At 44.1% G+C, this 18265-nt stretch overlaps 1 protein-coding gene across 2 annotated transcripts; it reads left to right on the top strand.

Annotated features, from left to right (window-relative positions):
• The first annotated feature begins 851 nt into the window (after positions 1–851).
• On the top strand, positions 852–16718 carry LOC106569880 (integrator complex subunit 3). Of its 2 annotated transcripts, none has more exons than XM_014141590.2 (29): positions 852–1179; positions 1887–1970; positions 2900–2983; positions 4481–4594; positions 4739–4823; positions 4998–5064; positions 5416–5557; positions 5852–5981; positions 6078–6175; positions 6316–6507; positions 6752–6839; positions 7104–7183; positions 7595–7686; positions 7988–8118; positions 8781–8909; positions 9419–9551; positions 10026–10080; positions 10253–10356; positions 10499–10663; positions 11005–11158; positions 12525–12593; positions 12698–12773; positions 12967–13080; positions 13877–13925; positions 14016–14183; positions 14818–14918; positions 15074–15146; positions 15312–15468; positions 15753–16718. In XM_014141590.2, exons 1-29 carry the CDS (start codon positions 1096–1098, stop codon positions 15828–15830), a joined length of 3096 nt encoding a protein of 1031 aa, XP_013997065.1. In that variant the 5' UTR covers positions 852–1095; the 3' UTR covers positions 15831–16718. The 2 variants fall into 2 exon arrangements, with proteins under 2 accessions (XP_013997065.1, XP_013997064.1); XM_014141589.2 differs by having other exon boundaries at positions 5852–5987.
• The last annotated feature ends 1547 nt before the right edge of the window (positions 16719–18265 follow it).

Genomic DNA, 18265 nt, shown 5'->3' with positions numbered 1-18265 from the left:
GATGTATTTGATACCATTCCATTCATTCCGCTCCAGTCATTACCACGAGCCCATTCTCCCCAATTAAGGTACCACCAACCTACTGTGGTGTGTAGTAATTTAACCTTTTGTTTTATAAAAAATGATTTTTCGCTGATATCAAAGATACGTGTTAATGTTTACATCAAGCGTCGGGGCTCTTAACAAAACTCCCCGGTCAGAAGATAATATTGACACTAAAGCATTTAGAGCCTTTGAATGGGGTAGCTAGTTTCCATGTAGATCAGGGATGGGCAACTTTGATGGGTGTGGATGCCACAAAAAATCTGAACTCATCGTTCAGTCACCCGCTTGTTCGTTGACATGGGTTGTTGCGACATCAAGTGGTATAAATATATGGCTAGTAGTTGGCCACAAACTTTTCTTGTCACCCATAACAGCATATTTACCTTGGAGTAGGCTATATACCATTGGCAGCTATACCTAATATCAACCACGTTTCCAACGTTTTGCTTTATGAACTGTAAAATGTATTAATTAGAAGGTAATTGGTCTGAATGCTATTTTTTTTATTTAGCATGATAAGGAAGAACAATTATCCAGATTGTTTTTCAATGCACACATTTCAATAACAAAAAATCCGTTGCGACTTTTCTGTTCTGTCCTTACAAAGTGACACAACTGTGTTGATGTCAATATTCGACTCTATTTCTGTTCATGTTACATCGCTACTCATTTGCCGGTTAACCTCTGCGTTCACTGGTAAACCTTTATGTAATTCAAAATAACTAGATCAATGATTGGCTAAACAAGTGACTACTGCTCCTCCCTTCTGCTAGCTCTGTGAAGGAATACTTCCGCTAGGCCACCATGCCCTCCGGAAGTTAGTTTGTTTTATTCGGACACAGTCGAAAGCAATGGAGTGAGAGTGAAAGGTGGTCAAACCAAGTTAAAAAAAACACACGGTGTCCGACGAAGAGCGCGTAAAAGAGTCTAAACAACTGTCTAGTGTTAGAGGCGCTCCATTGATACAAGAAAATCATTTAGAATTTTCCCCGAACCCCAGTGTCTAACCCCTCAAGTCCTCTGGGGCCAGACGAAGCGAGGCGGGAGGTGATGGAGCCTTCACCGGCAAAGGGGAAACCGCAGGGTCGCCTATTGGTGTCCACGACCCTGGACGCAAAAGATGAGCTGGAGGAGGTAGGTTTACTGTATAACATATTGTTAATAAGCGTTGCTATTGTTCAACCATACAGCACGTAAAAAAAACATTCACGAATACAAAGACACGGAACCATTTTATAGAATAGCCTCGCCTGCATGTTGCTAGCTATCATTCAGCAAGGCTAGTTCCTAATTCTGAAATGCATTTACTAGTCTAGCATGTGTAGGTTTGCAGTACGTATTTGTGCTTTGTTGACGTGGGTTTAAACGATGGGGAATCCAGCAGAATTGAACGTAGCATTTAGTATGCTATTTATGTAAACATATGGATGAGACACGAGCCCATGCACATGCGCAAAGGTCATCATACACATGTCAATACAGTAGCTTTTCTGACACTACCATTTTAGTGATTCTTCCCCTTAAAGAATATCTATGGCCTAACCTCCACACCAGATGGCTTAGACATTTTCATACAGTATGTAGCTAACTCAATTGACAGAGGCGTCAACACATTCTGTTGTTTGTCTGCTGTTTTTGTGTGTGTGTGATTTCTCAGCCTTTTTTTTTTCTCCCATGGGTGTGAGCCTGCTGTGTTGCTGTGTGGCTTTTTGTGTTTTTTTGTTGTTGACCGTCTGTATGCCCACATTATGTGAATTGTGAATGATTAGGCCTATCTATGTTTGTGTGTGTGTGTCTATCTGTTTTTGTGGTTAACATAATTTTTTGCTTTTGTTCATCAGCGTTTGGAGAGGTGTGTGGGGATCGTCACTTCATTGACAAATGGCCTGTCAGAGCGTGAGGCCAACGATGCCATCACAGCCAATGTGAGTCCCTCGCCCTCTCACTAATAGTCCATCACCATGGGATTGGACACTGCATGCTAGAATGTGCAGTTGAGGTGTGGCTACTTGCATGTTTGTATTGAGCCTCATGATCTACATTACATTAGATGTATAGCATAGGATTGCATTGAATCTAATAGATTGTGACTATGGTCAGACTAATCAGAGTAGGCCTAGTAATTGATCCTTTCTCGTAAACATTTTTGCAATGCCATTTGTAAATGTGAGTAGTTAAAGGACGTAGTACATTTGCTTCATAAGCATATTGAGAAGTGTAGGATTATGTACTGTATGCTACTGGTAGGCTAGGTCTTTATGTTGAATTGAATAGGTTCAAGTGACGTGAATCCCTGATATGGCTAAAGCTTCCAATGTCAACACAATGATAAACAGGTTGATGTTTATTGTTAGGAATCTTGACCTGGAGGCAGAACTGAGCAATTTCCGCTAGTTGGTACCTACACACTGAAGAAGGCTGCGATGCCGAAACCTCTGTGTACGCTATCCCTGATGCAGTGATTTTTTATTTTTTACGAATTCAGCTTTATCTGGCATCTTTTTGAGTGAGGACAGATTACACCTTTTGGTTGTCTGAATTCACAGGTTTTACGCACCAGCCAAGCTTCTGGGAGAGCACGTTTCGACCAGCTGCAAAGTGAAAATGTCTATATGGTCTTATTTAAGGTTAGGGTTAGGCATTAAGGTTAGCAGTGTGATTTTTAAGGTTAGTTTTGAAATCAGATTTGATGACTTTGTAGCTGTGTCAGATAGTAGCCACTCTGCAAAACTGCCCCCAGGGCCAGATTCATGACAATAAATGCCAACCTGACCGATTTTATAGTGATGGCTACAGCCATATCATGGGTAGGTTAAATGGCATGGTACATTGTCATATTCTCCTCATCCTCCAGGTGTGTAAGGGCCCCCAGCAGCACGAGGAGGTGTGTCTGGGACTCTTCGCTCTGCTGCTCACCGAGCCTCCACAGGCACAGAGGGTAAGGCATTGTTACAACGTTATCCTTATCAGCATTATCATACTTCACATCATTATTATACACATTATCATTTCATATGATCATTGGGGTTGCCAATTCAGTCTAAGATCTGTAACTTTGTTATTGCATTTTCAAAACACCCTGGAATAGCTTTATTGTTCGCCGGCAGTCAAAAGCTAATTCTGGGAGACTCCGGGTCAAACCAAGATGGTCAGAAAGCCCTCATGACCATGGCACCATTGATTGCATTCACTATACATACACCAATATTTATACCCACCTCACGTTTGAATTAGCTTACATAGTGATTCTTGTGAGTGCACTAAAAATAGTGTGCTGTTATCAACACTTATGCCCAGCATGCAATTCCAACCCTAATACCTCAAATATTTTAGGCTCCATGATATGAATGGAATTATGCACTTTACATACCCCACAACCCAATCTGTACATCACATACGCTGCAAACACTTCACAAACGTTCATGCTATACTCTGAAGCTTCACTGTTCTCGTCAATGTTGACACATTTTGCATTTATGGCTCTCATGCAAACAGAGTGAGCCATAAATGTGGATTTGTGTGTGTATTTATTACACACACAACACTATAACGACACACACTGCAGCCTCCAAAACCACTGTGTGTGTGACCACCAGTATCACACACACTTGATACACATCTCATTTCCTCAACCCCCTAACACCGGTATTATAAACACACACACCTTCAGACTGTGTATTATCACTATACCTTATGATGACACGTCAACATTTCCACCATAAGGTACTATAGAACGGGACAGTTTGGGCCTTTTATGAATTACGACTTGGGGATATCAATAAGAATAATTTCACCATTCTTGAAATAATGTGCCCGAGTCTGGTGTAGTGGTTAGCCCTACAGACTCCGGAGCACATATACCCCTGGCGCTTTGGGTACGAATCCTCTCACCCCTTCTTGTCTCTCTTCCTCTGTATCTATCTCCCCTCTGCATTCTGACTTTCACTGTCCATAAAACAATACAATAAAAAGAATGGTCAACTTCTATAATATTCCTGTGGCCTCTCTAAATCCTTGTCACCTGAACATGCTTGTCTGGGTGCTCAGTTTAATTGAATCCACATTACACGAGTTATGCAGTAGGCCCTATTGAGGCACAAACCTGTTAATTATCACACTATATTGTATGGACACTGTACAGTATGTCCATATGCTGCCTTTGGTCATAATAAAGACTTACATATTCTCTACTTTACTATATTCTACTTAAGCAATAAGGCCTGAGGAGGTGTGGTATATTGGCCATATATCACAAACCCCCGAGGTGCCTTATTGCTATTATAAACTGGTTACCAACATATTTAGAGCAGTTAAAATACATGTTTTGTCATACCCCTGGTATACGGTCTGATATACCACGGCTGTCAGCCAATCAGCATTCAGGGCTCGACCCACCCAGTTTGTAATCTACTATATTTGACTCTACTCTCCACAGTGCTACAGAGACCTCACCCTGGTGAATAGGGACGGCATGAACGTGATCCTGATCAAGATCAACCAGATCCTCATGGAGAAGTTCCTCAAGCTGCAGGACGTGTGCCGCACACAGGTCAACAGTTTCTCTGTGTAGAAAAGGCAGAAACCGTTTCCGTGCTCTCAATACAGTTAGCTTTATTGTCACAATACACATGTGGAGGTTTTCTAATGAGTAAGTGATTGACTAATGATCCTGCCCTTCTCTCTCTCCCTTCAGTTGGTTTGGTTGGTGAGGGAGCTGGTGAAGAGTGGTGTGATCGGAGCGGACGGCGTCCTCATGACCCTTATGAAGCAGATCGCAGGTCAGTCCATTCACCATGTGTACTGTTGGTTTCACTGTTTTGAGTAGCGTCTTGTTTCACCATTCCTCTCGCGTCTAAATTGTGTCAAGACAAAATGGCTTCCTCACCTTTGGTCTCTCGTCTCTGTGTTGGTTTGCTTGATTGAGCATCTCTGGCTTTTTTTCCTGTGTCCAGGAGGAGACATCACCAGTAAGAACCTGTGGCTGGCTGAGAATGTGCTGGACATACTGCTGGATCAAAGGTGTGTTGGAGAGCGATCAACAGGAAACACTCTTTCACTCCATTATTGTCATGCAATAAAAGTCAAACTGGTTCATAAGGCAAAAAAAACTTATCACACACAATTATTATTATTTAAATATGTCATGCTTTGTAGTAGGCTCACAATACATGAGAAGGGCTTACCAATAAAAACTACCAAAATAAGTTATTTCTGTTGAGTGCTCCAACTCCTTTCTGCCTCAGATTAGTACTTTGGGAGTTTTACTTCGAGGCTTATAACACACTCACACTGTTGGACTCATTTGGTTTAGCGCACAACAGTCTCTCTACACGAACTACAATCGTCTCTTGTCTCTTCGTGGTCTCTCAGGGAGTGGGTGCTGAAGAGTGGCATGCTGATAGCCATGTCCGTGTACACCTACCTGCGCCTCATCGTGGACCACGGCACCCCGGCACTGCTGGTCCTCAGACAGAAGGAGGTTGACTTATGTATCGGCCTGCTCCGAGAGAAGGTGAGGGAGGAGAGGAATGAAGAAGGGAGTGATGTAATGGCATAAGTTAGGTAAGGAGAAGAGCGATACAGTGAGTAAGGGAATGAGGGAGGACTAGATTTGGAGCGAAGATGCGTCTGGAGTCTTGAGGACAGATGAGAAAGAAGATTTGTATCGTATATGCCCAAGAACACAGACAAGCGTATTATACTGTATCTAGGTTTGACAATGGGGAATTTCCACACCGCAATTCAATAATTGAATGAGTAATGACATATTCCCCTCTTTCTCTCTCCTCCCCTCATCCCTGTCTAGTTTATGGAGTGTTTTATCATTGGGAGAGACCTGGTGCGTCTGCTGCAGATCGTGGCCCGGATCCCAGAGATGGAGCTACTGTGGAAAGACCTGCTCCACAACCCTCAGGCCCTCAGCCCTCAGTTCACTGGTAAGGGTAAGAGAGTGTCGTTAAGCAGGGGTGGGTCTGTGTGTGTGTGGGAGACCCGTGGCTCAGTTCTAACTCTCTCTCTCTCTGGTTCCATAGGTTTGCTGCAGCTCCTGACCGCTCGCACATCCCGCAAGTTCCTGGCTTGTCGCCTCACACCAGACATGGAGACCAAACTGCTCTTCATGACCTCCAGGGTAAACACACACACACACACACACACACACACACACACACTACAACACTTCTCAGGACAGTATACACGCTATAACACATCTCAGGACGGTACACACACAAAGTACATTCACATTCCTTTATGCCGATCCTCTCCCTGTAGGTGCGTTTTGGCCAGCAGAAGCGCTACCAGGACTGGTTCCAGAGACAGTACCTGTCCACGGCAGAGAGCCAGTCGCTGCGCTGTGACCTGATTCGCTACATCTGCGGCGTGGTGCACCCATCCAATGAGGTGCTGAGCTCTGACATCCTGCCCCGCTGGGCTATCATTGGCTGGCTGCTCACCACCTGCACGGTAAGGGGCATGGCAAAGATTGGTTATACCTTTAAGGCACATTAATGCAAAGATGGGTAATGCATTATTTTATAGCACGCCCAAGATTATTTTCTGTCTAATGTTAATCTAGTAAACAATAAAGCTTTTTGAATTTGACTTTACCTCGTATTTACAACTATTTACCTGGATTTTACCCATACAGATAATTGTAAAATAGTAATTACATTTAAATATTTCAATGTTTTATTACTTGCGTCTTTAGTCTAATGTGGCGGCCTCGAACGCCAAGCTTGCCCTGTTCTACGACTGGCTCTTCTTCAGCCCAGAGAAGGACAGCATCATGAACATAGGTAAGACGGAGGAACAGAAAACACTACCTGTATCTCTTCATGTGTAGAGTAAGGGACCAATGTGCTCAACTAAATGTATAGAAGTAGGGGGGAAATGTGGGTGTTGGGTTAGTGGTATATTAGAATAACGAGTAAACTGGAACAGAGCTTACAAGATGGACGCATTTCTGCGATCACCTTCTCTATCCGCCACAGTATGCACTTTTGTCTCTTTCTCTTTTCGTGGTTTACCCATCCGTTCTCTCTTCCCCGTCCCTCTTTCAGAGCCGGCCATCTTAGTGATGCACCACTCCATGAAGCCTCATCCAGCCATCACTGCCACTCTCCTGGACTTCATGTGTCGGGTGAGTGGATGCACACATTACACAACTGAGCTCATTCAGATTACTTAACTGTGGTGAGTGTACCACTTTTTTAGCTATTCAAAGTTGAATGGACTTTATTGACATGTGCTTCATGCTCAGTGTGTTAGCGAAGCATTAGAGAGCGAAGAGATGTTTTGACATTTCCTGCCGTATTCACCCGTTTTTTCTGACTTGGGAAGCGAGTGGTACATTTACGGCAGTGGGGAAGATTAATGATAACTTTCATTTGTGTTCGTTGTGCCATGCTTTAGAGAAGTTGTTAGTTGTGTGGTATTTTGGCGTTCTCACAGATGTTTGACTCATCTCGTCTTTTGACTCCCGCTTGCCTTCAATTGATCCTACTCTGTTTGGCTCTCTTTTCTCCCCCCTTTTCCTCTTTCTCCCTCACAGATCATACCCCACTTTTTCCCCCCTCTGGAGGGGCAGGTGCGGCAGGGTGTCTTCAACTCTCTCACCTTCATCATGGAGAAAAGAGTGCTGGCGTAAGTCTCTCTCTCGCTCGCTCTCTCTCTCTCACTCACTCACTCACACACACACACACATTCATGCACCCACCACCGCCAGCCATCATGGGATATATTTGACCTTGGACACAGTTGTACGTAAAAAAAAAATTAACAAATGAACATATATATATTTAAATTGAACCTCTGCAGATTTTACATTTTTGATCAAGGGGTTTTGGTTTCGTCAGTGATTTTGTTATTTTATTACATTTTATGTCAGTGAATCTTCATCGCCCTGATTTTAACCCCCTAATCTGTCTGTATTTTCCTCCCTCAGTCATCTAGCTCCTCTGTTTGACAACCCCAAACTGGATCGGGAGCTGCGCTCCATGCTGAGGGAACGCTTCGCAGAGTTCTGCAGTTCCCCCTCACCCCCTACCGAGGGAAGGGATGAAGGTGCAAATGAAAGTAATTCAACTTTTATTTGTTAACATGAATGAATGAATGAACACTGTTGGTGGTCCTTGAAGAGGAATTTCTTTACACGGCTCACTACAGCTACTTACATGCAACAACAAAAAACATCTCTTCTCTTCAACCATCCTCCCCCAGACATGCACAATAACATTTGATGGAGGGAATTGGAAAGAAGCAACCTTTTTGAGTCATGCTTCATGGTATAGTTTGTAGAGTTGAAACTAGCCTATTTCGAGTAACAGTAGGGAAACTAGGGAAGCCGTAGTCCAAGAGCAGAGGCTGTTATGTGTCAGCTGGAAGTGGCTTTGGCTAAACGTGTCTGCTGAATGTTCCATCTAGACAAGGAACCCTAAAGTAGTGCATGAAAGTAAAGCATGTTTAATTCAATAGGACTTTATTGAATTGCATTGAGGTGCAACTAACAGTTAACTTAAGTTGACCCGCTAAATATTGGATGATTAAATCATTTCGATTTTTAAGTACTTTGAATTAGGTTAACCAGGAAAATAATATGCAAGTGTTTAAAATGTGTGTGCATTTTTGGAAGGGTATATCTAGCTAAGCTATTATTCCAGTGTTGCCTTTATTTGAGAACCTTCTGTGTTTGCTTGCCTCTACTTTACAATGTCGTCTGATCACTTTTTGCTCCTCAGTGAAAATGGAGGAGTCTGTTTCCTTGGAGATGGACAATCATGTTCTGCTTGACAAGGAGGATGGTTGCTACGACAACACGGAGGCTGCCTTCAGCGACGATGAGGAGGAGGTTAACAACAAGGGTGAGGGTAAGGAAGGACACATTTTATTACTCCACTCAACACAGATACTAGATAATGTTAGAACCATGTTAACATTGAACTACACCAGACTCAACACTTAAATGGGTACAAAATATTCTGCTGCATTTTACACCAAATGAGCATTATCTAGCTTGCTCCCAAATCTGTCTGTCCTTGCCAACTCCTATGGGTGACAATGACCATAGGAGTTGGATAGACAACACAAACAGATCTAGGACCAGCCCTATCGCTAGCATCGTCTCAACTCAGATTATCACCACGTTAGATTTGTTTTGCCTTCTATAGATGAAGCCCTCTTTTGACATAGATGAACCTTAATGCCGTAACACTGATTTTAGCTTAGATGAAGCCAAATCAGAAACTGGCATGTGAAAACAATTTAGGAACTCATGATCCAATTCAAAAGACTGGAAACATATTAGGCCTCACTCTCACTCTGCTTCGTACTCATCCACATCAAGTCATTGGCTGACCTCTCATTTGGGTTATTACAGGCAATAAAAAGCGGGAGTTCAGATTCCACCCAATCAAAGAGGCCATTATTGAGGAGCCCGCTGACATCACTCCCTACGTGGACCAGTTGGACGACACGATGAAGGAGAAGGTGTTGCAGTTACAGAAAGGAAGGTCAGTAGAGTGGATGTGAAATGACAATACTCTTACATCGGGACATTATTTGTCTAACAAACAAACACACTCAATTAAATTAAATTAGCCGTATTGGCATAAGACATTGCCAAAGCCAATATCAGTGAACGTGACAAAAGTCGGAGATCCCTGTTTTACCCATTCACAGTGGTAACGTGTAGATCTGTATGGATTGGAGCGATGTTGACTGTAATGCCATTAGCTCCGCTCCTCTGCCTAGCTCACAAGTAGGTTGGGTGCTTTCGGCCATTTTGCTTCCTATTGATTTGGAGAGCCACTTTCATACTTCATCTCTCAGCCCCCCCCCCCCCCAATCACTCACCCATTCACTCCCATTGCTGTCAATTGTTCTCATTGCTGATTGCAACAACATTGCTGATTGCAGCAGTGGAAATCTTATTTGAAATGGGCTCTTCAATAATTGATTCCTTTCCCCATCTCTCCCTCCAACAGTGACACAGAGGCACATTGTGAAGTCATGCAGGAGATAGTGGACCTGATCCTGGAGGTGAGTCAGCAAATAAAATATATATATATATATATAGTCTGAAAAACATTGGTTAAATACAGATATTTATTTGGGTAATCGTATATCTTGTGGGGGAAATGAGAATTCTCTGTGGTTTATTGATCTCCCCTTTCTGTCTCTCCTCCCTCGTCTGGCTTGCTCTCTCTCTCAGGAGGACTTTGACTCAGAGCAGATGTCCACTCTGGCCTCCTGTCTGGCTGAGCTCTTCAAGGGCCACTTCAGAGGAGACGTACTGCCTGACGACATCACAGAAGAGTAAGTTAATGTGCGCCTTCTGATGGCGTCCACGTGGCCTGGTTAGGGGGTAAGACGGGACGTCTGTCTGTGCCGTGCGTTTGCGTATACATGCGAAAAAAGACGAAGTCTGTAGAATATTAACTTTGTTGTGTCTTCCCAGGTCGCTGGAGGAGTCTGTGTGTAAGCCTGTGTGCCTGGTGTTCAGGAACCTGTGTCAGATGCAGGAGGACAACAGTGGCTTCTCAGTGCTGCTGGAGATGCTGGCGGAGCTCTACCAGAAACAGCCCAAGATCGGCTACCACCTGCTTTACTACCTCAAGGCCAGGTGAAGGGGCCGGGGCCACCACACTGCTTAGTATTAGCCTTAGAAAGGAATGGGAGCCCTTGGTTTCAGGGAGGCTGAGGGAGTAGTGGGTTAGACATTTTCATGTCTGCTAGAAATAATTGTCTCCTTTCTTACAACCGTCCACTGTTTTAGTTTCTCTAATGCTGCTGGTAACGTTCTTTCTACATTGATAAAGCAGTCATTGGAGACATGAGCCTGGACACATTTTTTCCCTCAAACTGTTCTGTTGGTTTAACATCACTTGATCTAATGTTGTTGTACCATTGTTGCAGTATAGCTGTAACCTAGTTCTAACGTTGTTGTAACATCTCCCACCACAGTAAAGCAGCGATGGGGAAGATGAGTCTGTACGAGTCTTTTGCACAGGCCACGGCGCTGGGAGACCTGCACACCTGTCTCATGATGGACATGAAGGCCTGCCAGGAGGACGACATCAGGCTGCTCTGCTATCTCACACCATCCATCTACACCGAGGTACACACAAACGTCATCTACACCGAGGTACACACAAACGTCATCTACACCGAGGTACACACAAACGTCATCTACACCGAGGTACACACAAACGTCATCTACACCGAGGTACACACAAACGTCATCTACACCGAGGTACACACAAACGTCATCTACGCGGAGGTACACACAAACGTCATCTACGCGGAGGTACACACAAACGTCGTCTACGCCGAGGTACACACAAACGTCGTCTACGCCGAGGTACACACAAACGTCGTCTACGCCGAGGTACACACAAACGTCGTCTACGCCGAGGTACACACAAACGTCGTCTACGCCGAGGTACACACAAACGTCGTCTACGCCGAGGTACACACAAACGTCGTCTCACGCCGAGGTACACACAAACGTCGTCTCACGCCGAGGTACACACAAACGTCGTCTACGCCGAGGTACACACAAACGTCGTCTCACGCCGAGGTACACACAAACGTCGTCTACGCCGAGGTACACACAAACGTCATCTACGCCGAGGTACACACAAACGTCGTCTACGCCGAGGTACACACAAACGTCATCTACGCCGAGGTACACACATAACGTCGTCTACGCCGAGGTACACACAAACGTCGTCTACGCCGAGGTACACACAAACGTCGTCTACGCCGAGGTACACACAGACAGACTCCGTCTACGCCGAGGTACACACAGACAGACTCCGTCTACGCCGAGGTACACACAGACAGACTCCGTCTACGCCGAGGTACACACAGACAGACTCCGTCTACGCCGAGGTACACACAGACAGACTCCGTCTACGCCGAGGTGCAAACACACAGACACACACAGACAGCATCTACAGTGCCTTGAGAAAGTATTCACACCCCTTGACTTTTTCCACATTTTGTTGTGTTAGATTGAATTTAAATGGAGATGTTGTGTCACTGATCTACACACAATACCCCATAATGTCAAAATGGATTCATGGTTTTAGAAATGTTTACAAATGAAAAGCTGAAATGTCTTGAGTCAATAAGTATTCAACCCTTTTGTTATTGACAAGCCTAAATAAGTTCAGGTGTAAAAATATTGAACAATCCAGGTGTGCAAAGCTCTTAGAGACTTGTAATCGTTGCCAAAGGTGATTGTAACATGTATTGACTCGGGGTTGAATGCTTATCTAATCAAGATATATTAGTGTTTTATTTTCCATTAAATCCTAACATTGTAAAAAAAACAATCTTCCACTTTGATGTAGATTGTTGATTAAAAATGACATCCATTTTAATCCTACTTTGTAACACAACAAAATGTGGAAAAGGTCAAGGGGTGTGAGTACTGAAGGCACTGTTACACTGTTAATATCTCCCTCCTCTCTCTGTAGTTCCCAGATGAGACATTGCGCAGTGGAGAGCTACTCAACATGATTGTAGCAGTCATCGATTCAACACAGGTAATTTAACCACACTCACACAAAAATATACACTACTGCATAGTATTTGTCTCCTTCAACCCTCCCATTTCACCCCCCCAACTCTTTTTTTTCTTCTCTTTCAGCTTCAGGAGCTGATGTGTCACGTGATGATTGGCAATCTGGTGATGTTCCGCAAGGACTCTGTCCTCAATATCCTCAGTGAGTCACATATAACGTCAGACACACACACACACACACACACACACACACACACACACACACACACACACACACACACCACAAACACACACTGACACTAACACACAGACAAACTGAGAAAAACAGATTCATAGTGCATGTGTATGAACTGTGTGCTTGTCTCACTGTATGAAATATTGTCTCTGCCCTACAGTCCAGTCTCTGGAATGGGAGACGTTTGAGCAGTACAGTGCCTGGCAGCTCTTCCTGGCCCACAGCATTCCACTGGAGACCATTATCCCCATCCTGCAGCACCTCAAGTACAAAGGTGAGACACACACAATGGCCTAGATAGACACTGCTGTCCGCTATCAGCTAAATCGGTAAGACTGTTGACCTCTTCAACAGTGCCATTGTCGCTTTTTTTGTTTGGTACACATCCCTACCATCACATAATTACTGTTTATGCAATCCAAAAATGTTCCATTATTAGCTGCGATCTGGGTCGGGTGGGTATCATTTGAAAGCCTATTCTATTGCCAACGTGGCGATCTAAGTTATAAAATATGGTCTTACAGTGTTAGGTTCAAAAGGCAGAGTGTAATTTAAAACGGTGTGTAATTCTGGTGCGCATAGAATTAAGTCGTGAGTGCATTCAAGTGCATGTTCCGTGGCTCATTCTGTTCAGGACAACCCAGGGTATAACACATGTCATCCTGTGGGTCAAACATAGCGATTGTAAACGTTGATACTGTAAATTACATTAGTTTTAAAATATGGAAATGTGAAGTGCCCATTTGGACTCACAGGTGCATTTCCCTCAGACAACACATGTGCAAAAGTAGCCCATTTGTGGCGGTGGGGACGAATCTTTTGTACTCAAGTTTGTAACGGTTGTCAGTCAAAACACACAGCGCTGGGAAGTGGAGAACCTGTGTTCTGACATCCATGTATAGCATGTTAACTATACAGCTTCTAAATTAGGCACTTATCAATGACAAAATGTGAATATTTGGGCTGGGTATGCTATTGACCTTCACTAAAATGAGTTAATGGTTCTACACTGTTCTTTCCTGATATTACCACTGGCATAATATTCTTATGTTGTACCTCTTCCTGTCCAGAACACCCAGAAGCACTCTCCTGTTTGCTGTTGCAACTACGCAGGGAAAAGTAAGCTATATTTACAGGTACATACTGTATCTCTGCAAATGAATACAGTGGCATCGGTACTGATCCCTGTGGTGCTCCTTCCCCCTTTAGACCCAGTGGTGAGATGGTGAAGATGGTGCTGAGTCGGCCCTGCCACCCGGAGGACCAGTTCACCACCAGTATCCTGCGCCACTGGGCGGCCAAGCACGACGACGTCCTGGGGGAACACATCAAGGCCCTGCTCATCAAGAACAACAACATGCCACGCAAACGCCAGAGGTGACTACGAGTCCACCGACCGCTTTCACTTTTTAAGGAGATGGAGTTTTTACCTTAATCTTAATAGTTTTCTTTACCTCCAGAGAAGGTGTTTGATGACTTGTTACATCAATCCACTGTTTGGATATTGCGAACGTCGACATCCAATTGGTTCACGCTTCATAAACGCATAGCTCACACACATACTTCAATTCAACTTATAGCACAACAATATCAGTCCAGAACATCTGTGTTCGACTTAGTTCTGGCTAAAGATTTTTCATTCGGTTTCCAACGATTTTAAGTCCCAAGTTTTCATACTCGCATTCCATGCATTGTTTACTTCACAGTGCTTTCCGTAACTCTCGGGGTAAGAAAAACCATTGATTGGTGTGAAAGTCCGGAAATGTGTAACTGAAGAGACACACGTGGGTTTAAAGGCTTCAGGTCCTGTTCATTGATTTTGAGCTTTTGTTGGTTTTCACTGCACTGCAGATAGCCTGCCTGATCACCCATGGTCTTGATTATTAGTTGAATCGGTCGTTTAAATGCTGGGCTTGAACAAAAGCCTGCACACTGTGTTGGTGACTGATAGGTTAAAGCCTGGTAACGAGAGTATAAGGAAAGACGGTTATTGTCTGTGTGTGTCTCCCAGTCTGCGCAGCTCCAGCAGTAAACTGGCCCAGCTGACCCTGGAACAGATCCTGGAGCACATGGACAACCTGAGGCTGAACCTCAGCAACACCAAGAACAGCTGTGAGTCTCACACACACTGTTTTACTATTCTAAAACACACACATCTATCCTGCAATAGCAGCAAACTAACACCGCATTATACACCTACCTCAGTGTCCCCCAAACACGCCTCTAACCCAGTGAACTCTGACCCTACTCTGTCTGTGGGTCCCCAGTCTTCACACAGACGCCCATCCTGCAGGCACTGCAGCATGTCCAGGCCAGCTGCGACGAGGCCCACAAGATGAGGTGAGACCCCAGACTCTCACTGTCCTCAGGGGATCATTTCAAGCTACTATGACTGCACTAAGATACTCTGTATTTTTATTACACAGTTACCAGGCGTGTTTTCTAGTGGTTTAACAGTATGACAGGATTGTAAATGTGTCCCTCCTTTCTGTCTCCACCTCTCAGATTCAGCGACCTCTTTTCATTGGCCGAGGAGTACGAAGAGCCCTCCTCCAAGCCTCCCAAGTCACGGCGCAAGGCCCCCGCCTCCTCCCCGCGGTCACGTAAGGGAGCGGCCACCCCTGTGAGCAACGAGGAAGAGAGCGCGTCTAGCAGTGCCTCGGTAGGTCTTCCTACGGCAACTTCCTTCTTATATCCTGTTTTAGAAGCTGCGTTAAGATGAGCCTTACGAAGCCCCATACCCTTGTACACTCCAGAACCAGGATTAGATTTAGGTTTTGTTAATTGCTAATTAACAGAAGCTACGCTGTTAATCAGGAACTATTTTGTGCCTCCCTCAGCTGTGTCACTATAATTTGTTTTATTTTAAGCGTCTCCTGGTTTCAGAAGCTATTTCTTCCTCCACTTGTTCCTCCAACCTCCTTTTTATTTCCACCCCTACTCCAGGAGGAAGAGGACTCCAAACCCAAAGCCCCCAAGAGGAAGAGGAAAGGCTCATCTGCGGTGGCCTCGGACAGCGACTGACAGCCCCACAACCAACCCGCTCCCACCTGTCATAGTGACATCCCTGAAGACAGGACCATCAGCCAACCAGCTTCTCCAAACCACTGAGGAAACCCCGCCCCCAGAGACACTCAACAAGAGGGGTCCGGGACTCCTCCGCGTGGACTCTAATGCTACTGGCCGGAGCCATGGAGACGCTCGACCTCACCTCTCACTGGTCATTGGCTGCTTTGTGTCACTTGGTCTGGCTGGATTGGTCAGGGGGAGCATTCCAAGGGGAAATGCCAGTCCCTGTGGCACAGACTGACAGAAGTACATCTATATCCTTGAGGAAAGGATTACGTGACTAGACTGGATGTTTGGGGGGTAAATGTGTTGCTCTATTGTCACTTAGTTGTCCGCCTATCACACTGCACTTAGAGACATCAGACAAAGCATTTTATAAGCCATGACCATGATGACCGACCAACCAGCAAGACTATCCAGTCCAGGCAATTTTAACAGAGGCACGTGAAAGGTTTAGGTGATTCCTACCGTTTTCAAGGAGGAGAGGAGGAGAAATGGTCACCTTTGTCCCAATCCCACCCCCATAGAGAAAAATGTTCCGCCCCACATCTGAAAAACTCAACGATTGGTTGATAAACATGCCTGTCCCTATTCACCCTTCATTTCTGATTGGCAAGAAGCGAGACCATGGACACACGCTCTCATTGGATCATTTTAACCCCAGATGGTTGGACTGTATGCGAGGTCAGAAATAAAGACTGTATGAATGGAGGAGCCAGATGTAGTCGCTGAACTTTTTAATGGAAATGTCTTTCTACTGAACTATTTTCATAAAAAAGATCATAACTATGTTAAATGATTATGATATTAATAAAAAAAAAAGAACCAAGTGGTGGAAACATAGTCACATGTTATGTGTTTGACTATTAGCTTGACATTAGAGTTTGAATGTTGCATCTCTTAAATAATTATGAATAGATCCACCATTGAGCACAAAAACAACACTTGTTACAGAATATTTTACATAGAAATAACATCTATTCTATGACTAACAACACAGCTCTTAGCTCCCTCTGTAGATGCCTACTGGACAACTTATTTGTATTGCTTTTAAATCTTTTTAATGAATTTTAATCTTATTAACACTTTGTTCTAGCTAGCTATTTGTGTAGGTAGCTATCAAGTAAACACAATGACAAAGTGTATCACGGGCTTATGGTTGTGTTTTCACACGCTGAAGCACAGCTCACACAAGTCAATTGTTATAACACTACCCAGAACAGAGAGAGACTGTCAAAGAGTACAGCAAAGAGCTGCTGCCGCCGCAATGAATGAGTAGCCAAGTGTATCGACAGCTATGGGTTTTTATTCTTCTTAGTGGCTCCTTGTGTCTATTTTAATTTTGAGTAATATTTCGCTTTCTCTGGTCATAGTAGCAACATGAATTTGTGCATGTGGCCGATGCGGTGGGGACTCGACTTTCGCCATCGGGTGGAAGTCTGTGTCCCATCTCTCTGGTCAGTCTCACTGGAGGAAAGGAAGGAGAGAGCAAGGACCGTGAAAGGCGGACCCTCTGCTGCTGTCTCTCTCCCTCTGAAACTAATGCCATGTTCAAAACAACTGGGGAAATCTCAGACTTCCGACTTCAGTGCGTCTCAGACTTTTGTCTTACCTGATATCTGTTTAACCTAATCTCAGACTTTTGTCTTACCTGATATCTGTTTAACCTAATCTCAGACTTTTGTCTTACCTGATATCTGTTTAACCTAATCTCAGACTTTTGTCTTACCTGATATCTGTTTAACCTAATCTTAGACTTCCAACTTCACAACTGGGAACTCGAGGGGGGAAATGGAATCCAGAGTTGTTTTGAAAGCACGGTGACTGATGCAGGTACCATCAGTCCAGTTCATTTATGCTCAGCTCGCAAGTGCTGCACCAACTGATCTATTTCGTTATCAAAGGTAGAGTTTTGAAATATGATATTGTCTGAGAATAACAACATTGGCAGACCTGGCATTTAGCCAATTTTGTTTTTTTTTACTGTAAAAGTGATGTTGACTGAGAAAGGTTGGTGACCACTGCTTTAACAGATACAAATCCAAGGATAACTAGGTAAAAAATACTACATGTGTATCCACTGATAACTGAAATTGAGACTTAATTTATTGAAATCCATATTTTTCAGTCAAGTAATTAATATCTGGCAAGTCAAGTAAGAAGAACACATTCTTATTTACAAGTTTCTATCAAGTTGTTATTCCTTACGTACATCAAAGCACACATTGAGAGGAATGTGAATGTACAAGATTGAAACATTTACTTAAGTGATAATGCCCGAGAAGCCGGTGTTTGGAGGATATATTGGCACGGGTGTTGTTAGGCCCGAGACGAAGTCGAGACTGAGAAATGCTGCCTGCCTCTCTCTCGTCCCAACTCCCAACCCCTAC

This window comes from Salmo salar, chromosome ssa14, assembly GCF_905237065.1.
Source record: "Salmo salar chromosome ssa14, Ssal_v3.1, whole genome shotgun sequence".
Lineage (NCBI taxonomy): Eukaryota > Metazoa > Chordata > Actinopteri > Salmoniformes > Salmonidae > Salmo > Salmo salar.
The sequence above is the reverse complement of the archived record's forward strand: the minus strand, read 5'-3'. Positions and strand labels throughout refer to the sequence as shown.

What these genes read in the sequence shown, in the direction of transcription:
- LOC106569880 (XM_014141589.2), top strand. Translation starts at nt 1,096, where the DNA reads ATGGAGCCTTCACCGGCAAAGGGGAAACCGCAGGGTCGCCTATTGGTG. An exon ending in CAGCAACACCAAGAACAGCT is followed by an intron (nt 14,919 to 15,073) that starts GTGAGTCTCACA and finishes GTGGGTCCCCAG; the next exon opens with TCTTCACACAGACGCCCATC. An exon ending in GACGAGGCCCACAAGATGAG is followed by an intron (nt 15,147 to 15,311) that starts GTGAGACCCCAG and finishes TCCACCTCTCAG; the next exon opens with ATTCAGCGACCTCTTTTCAT.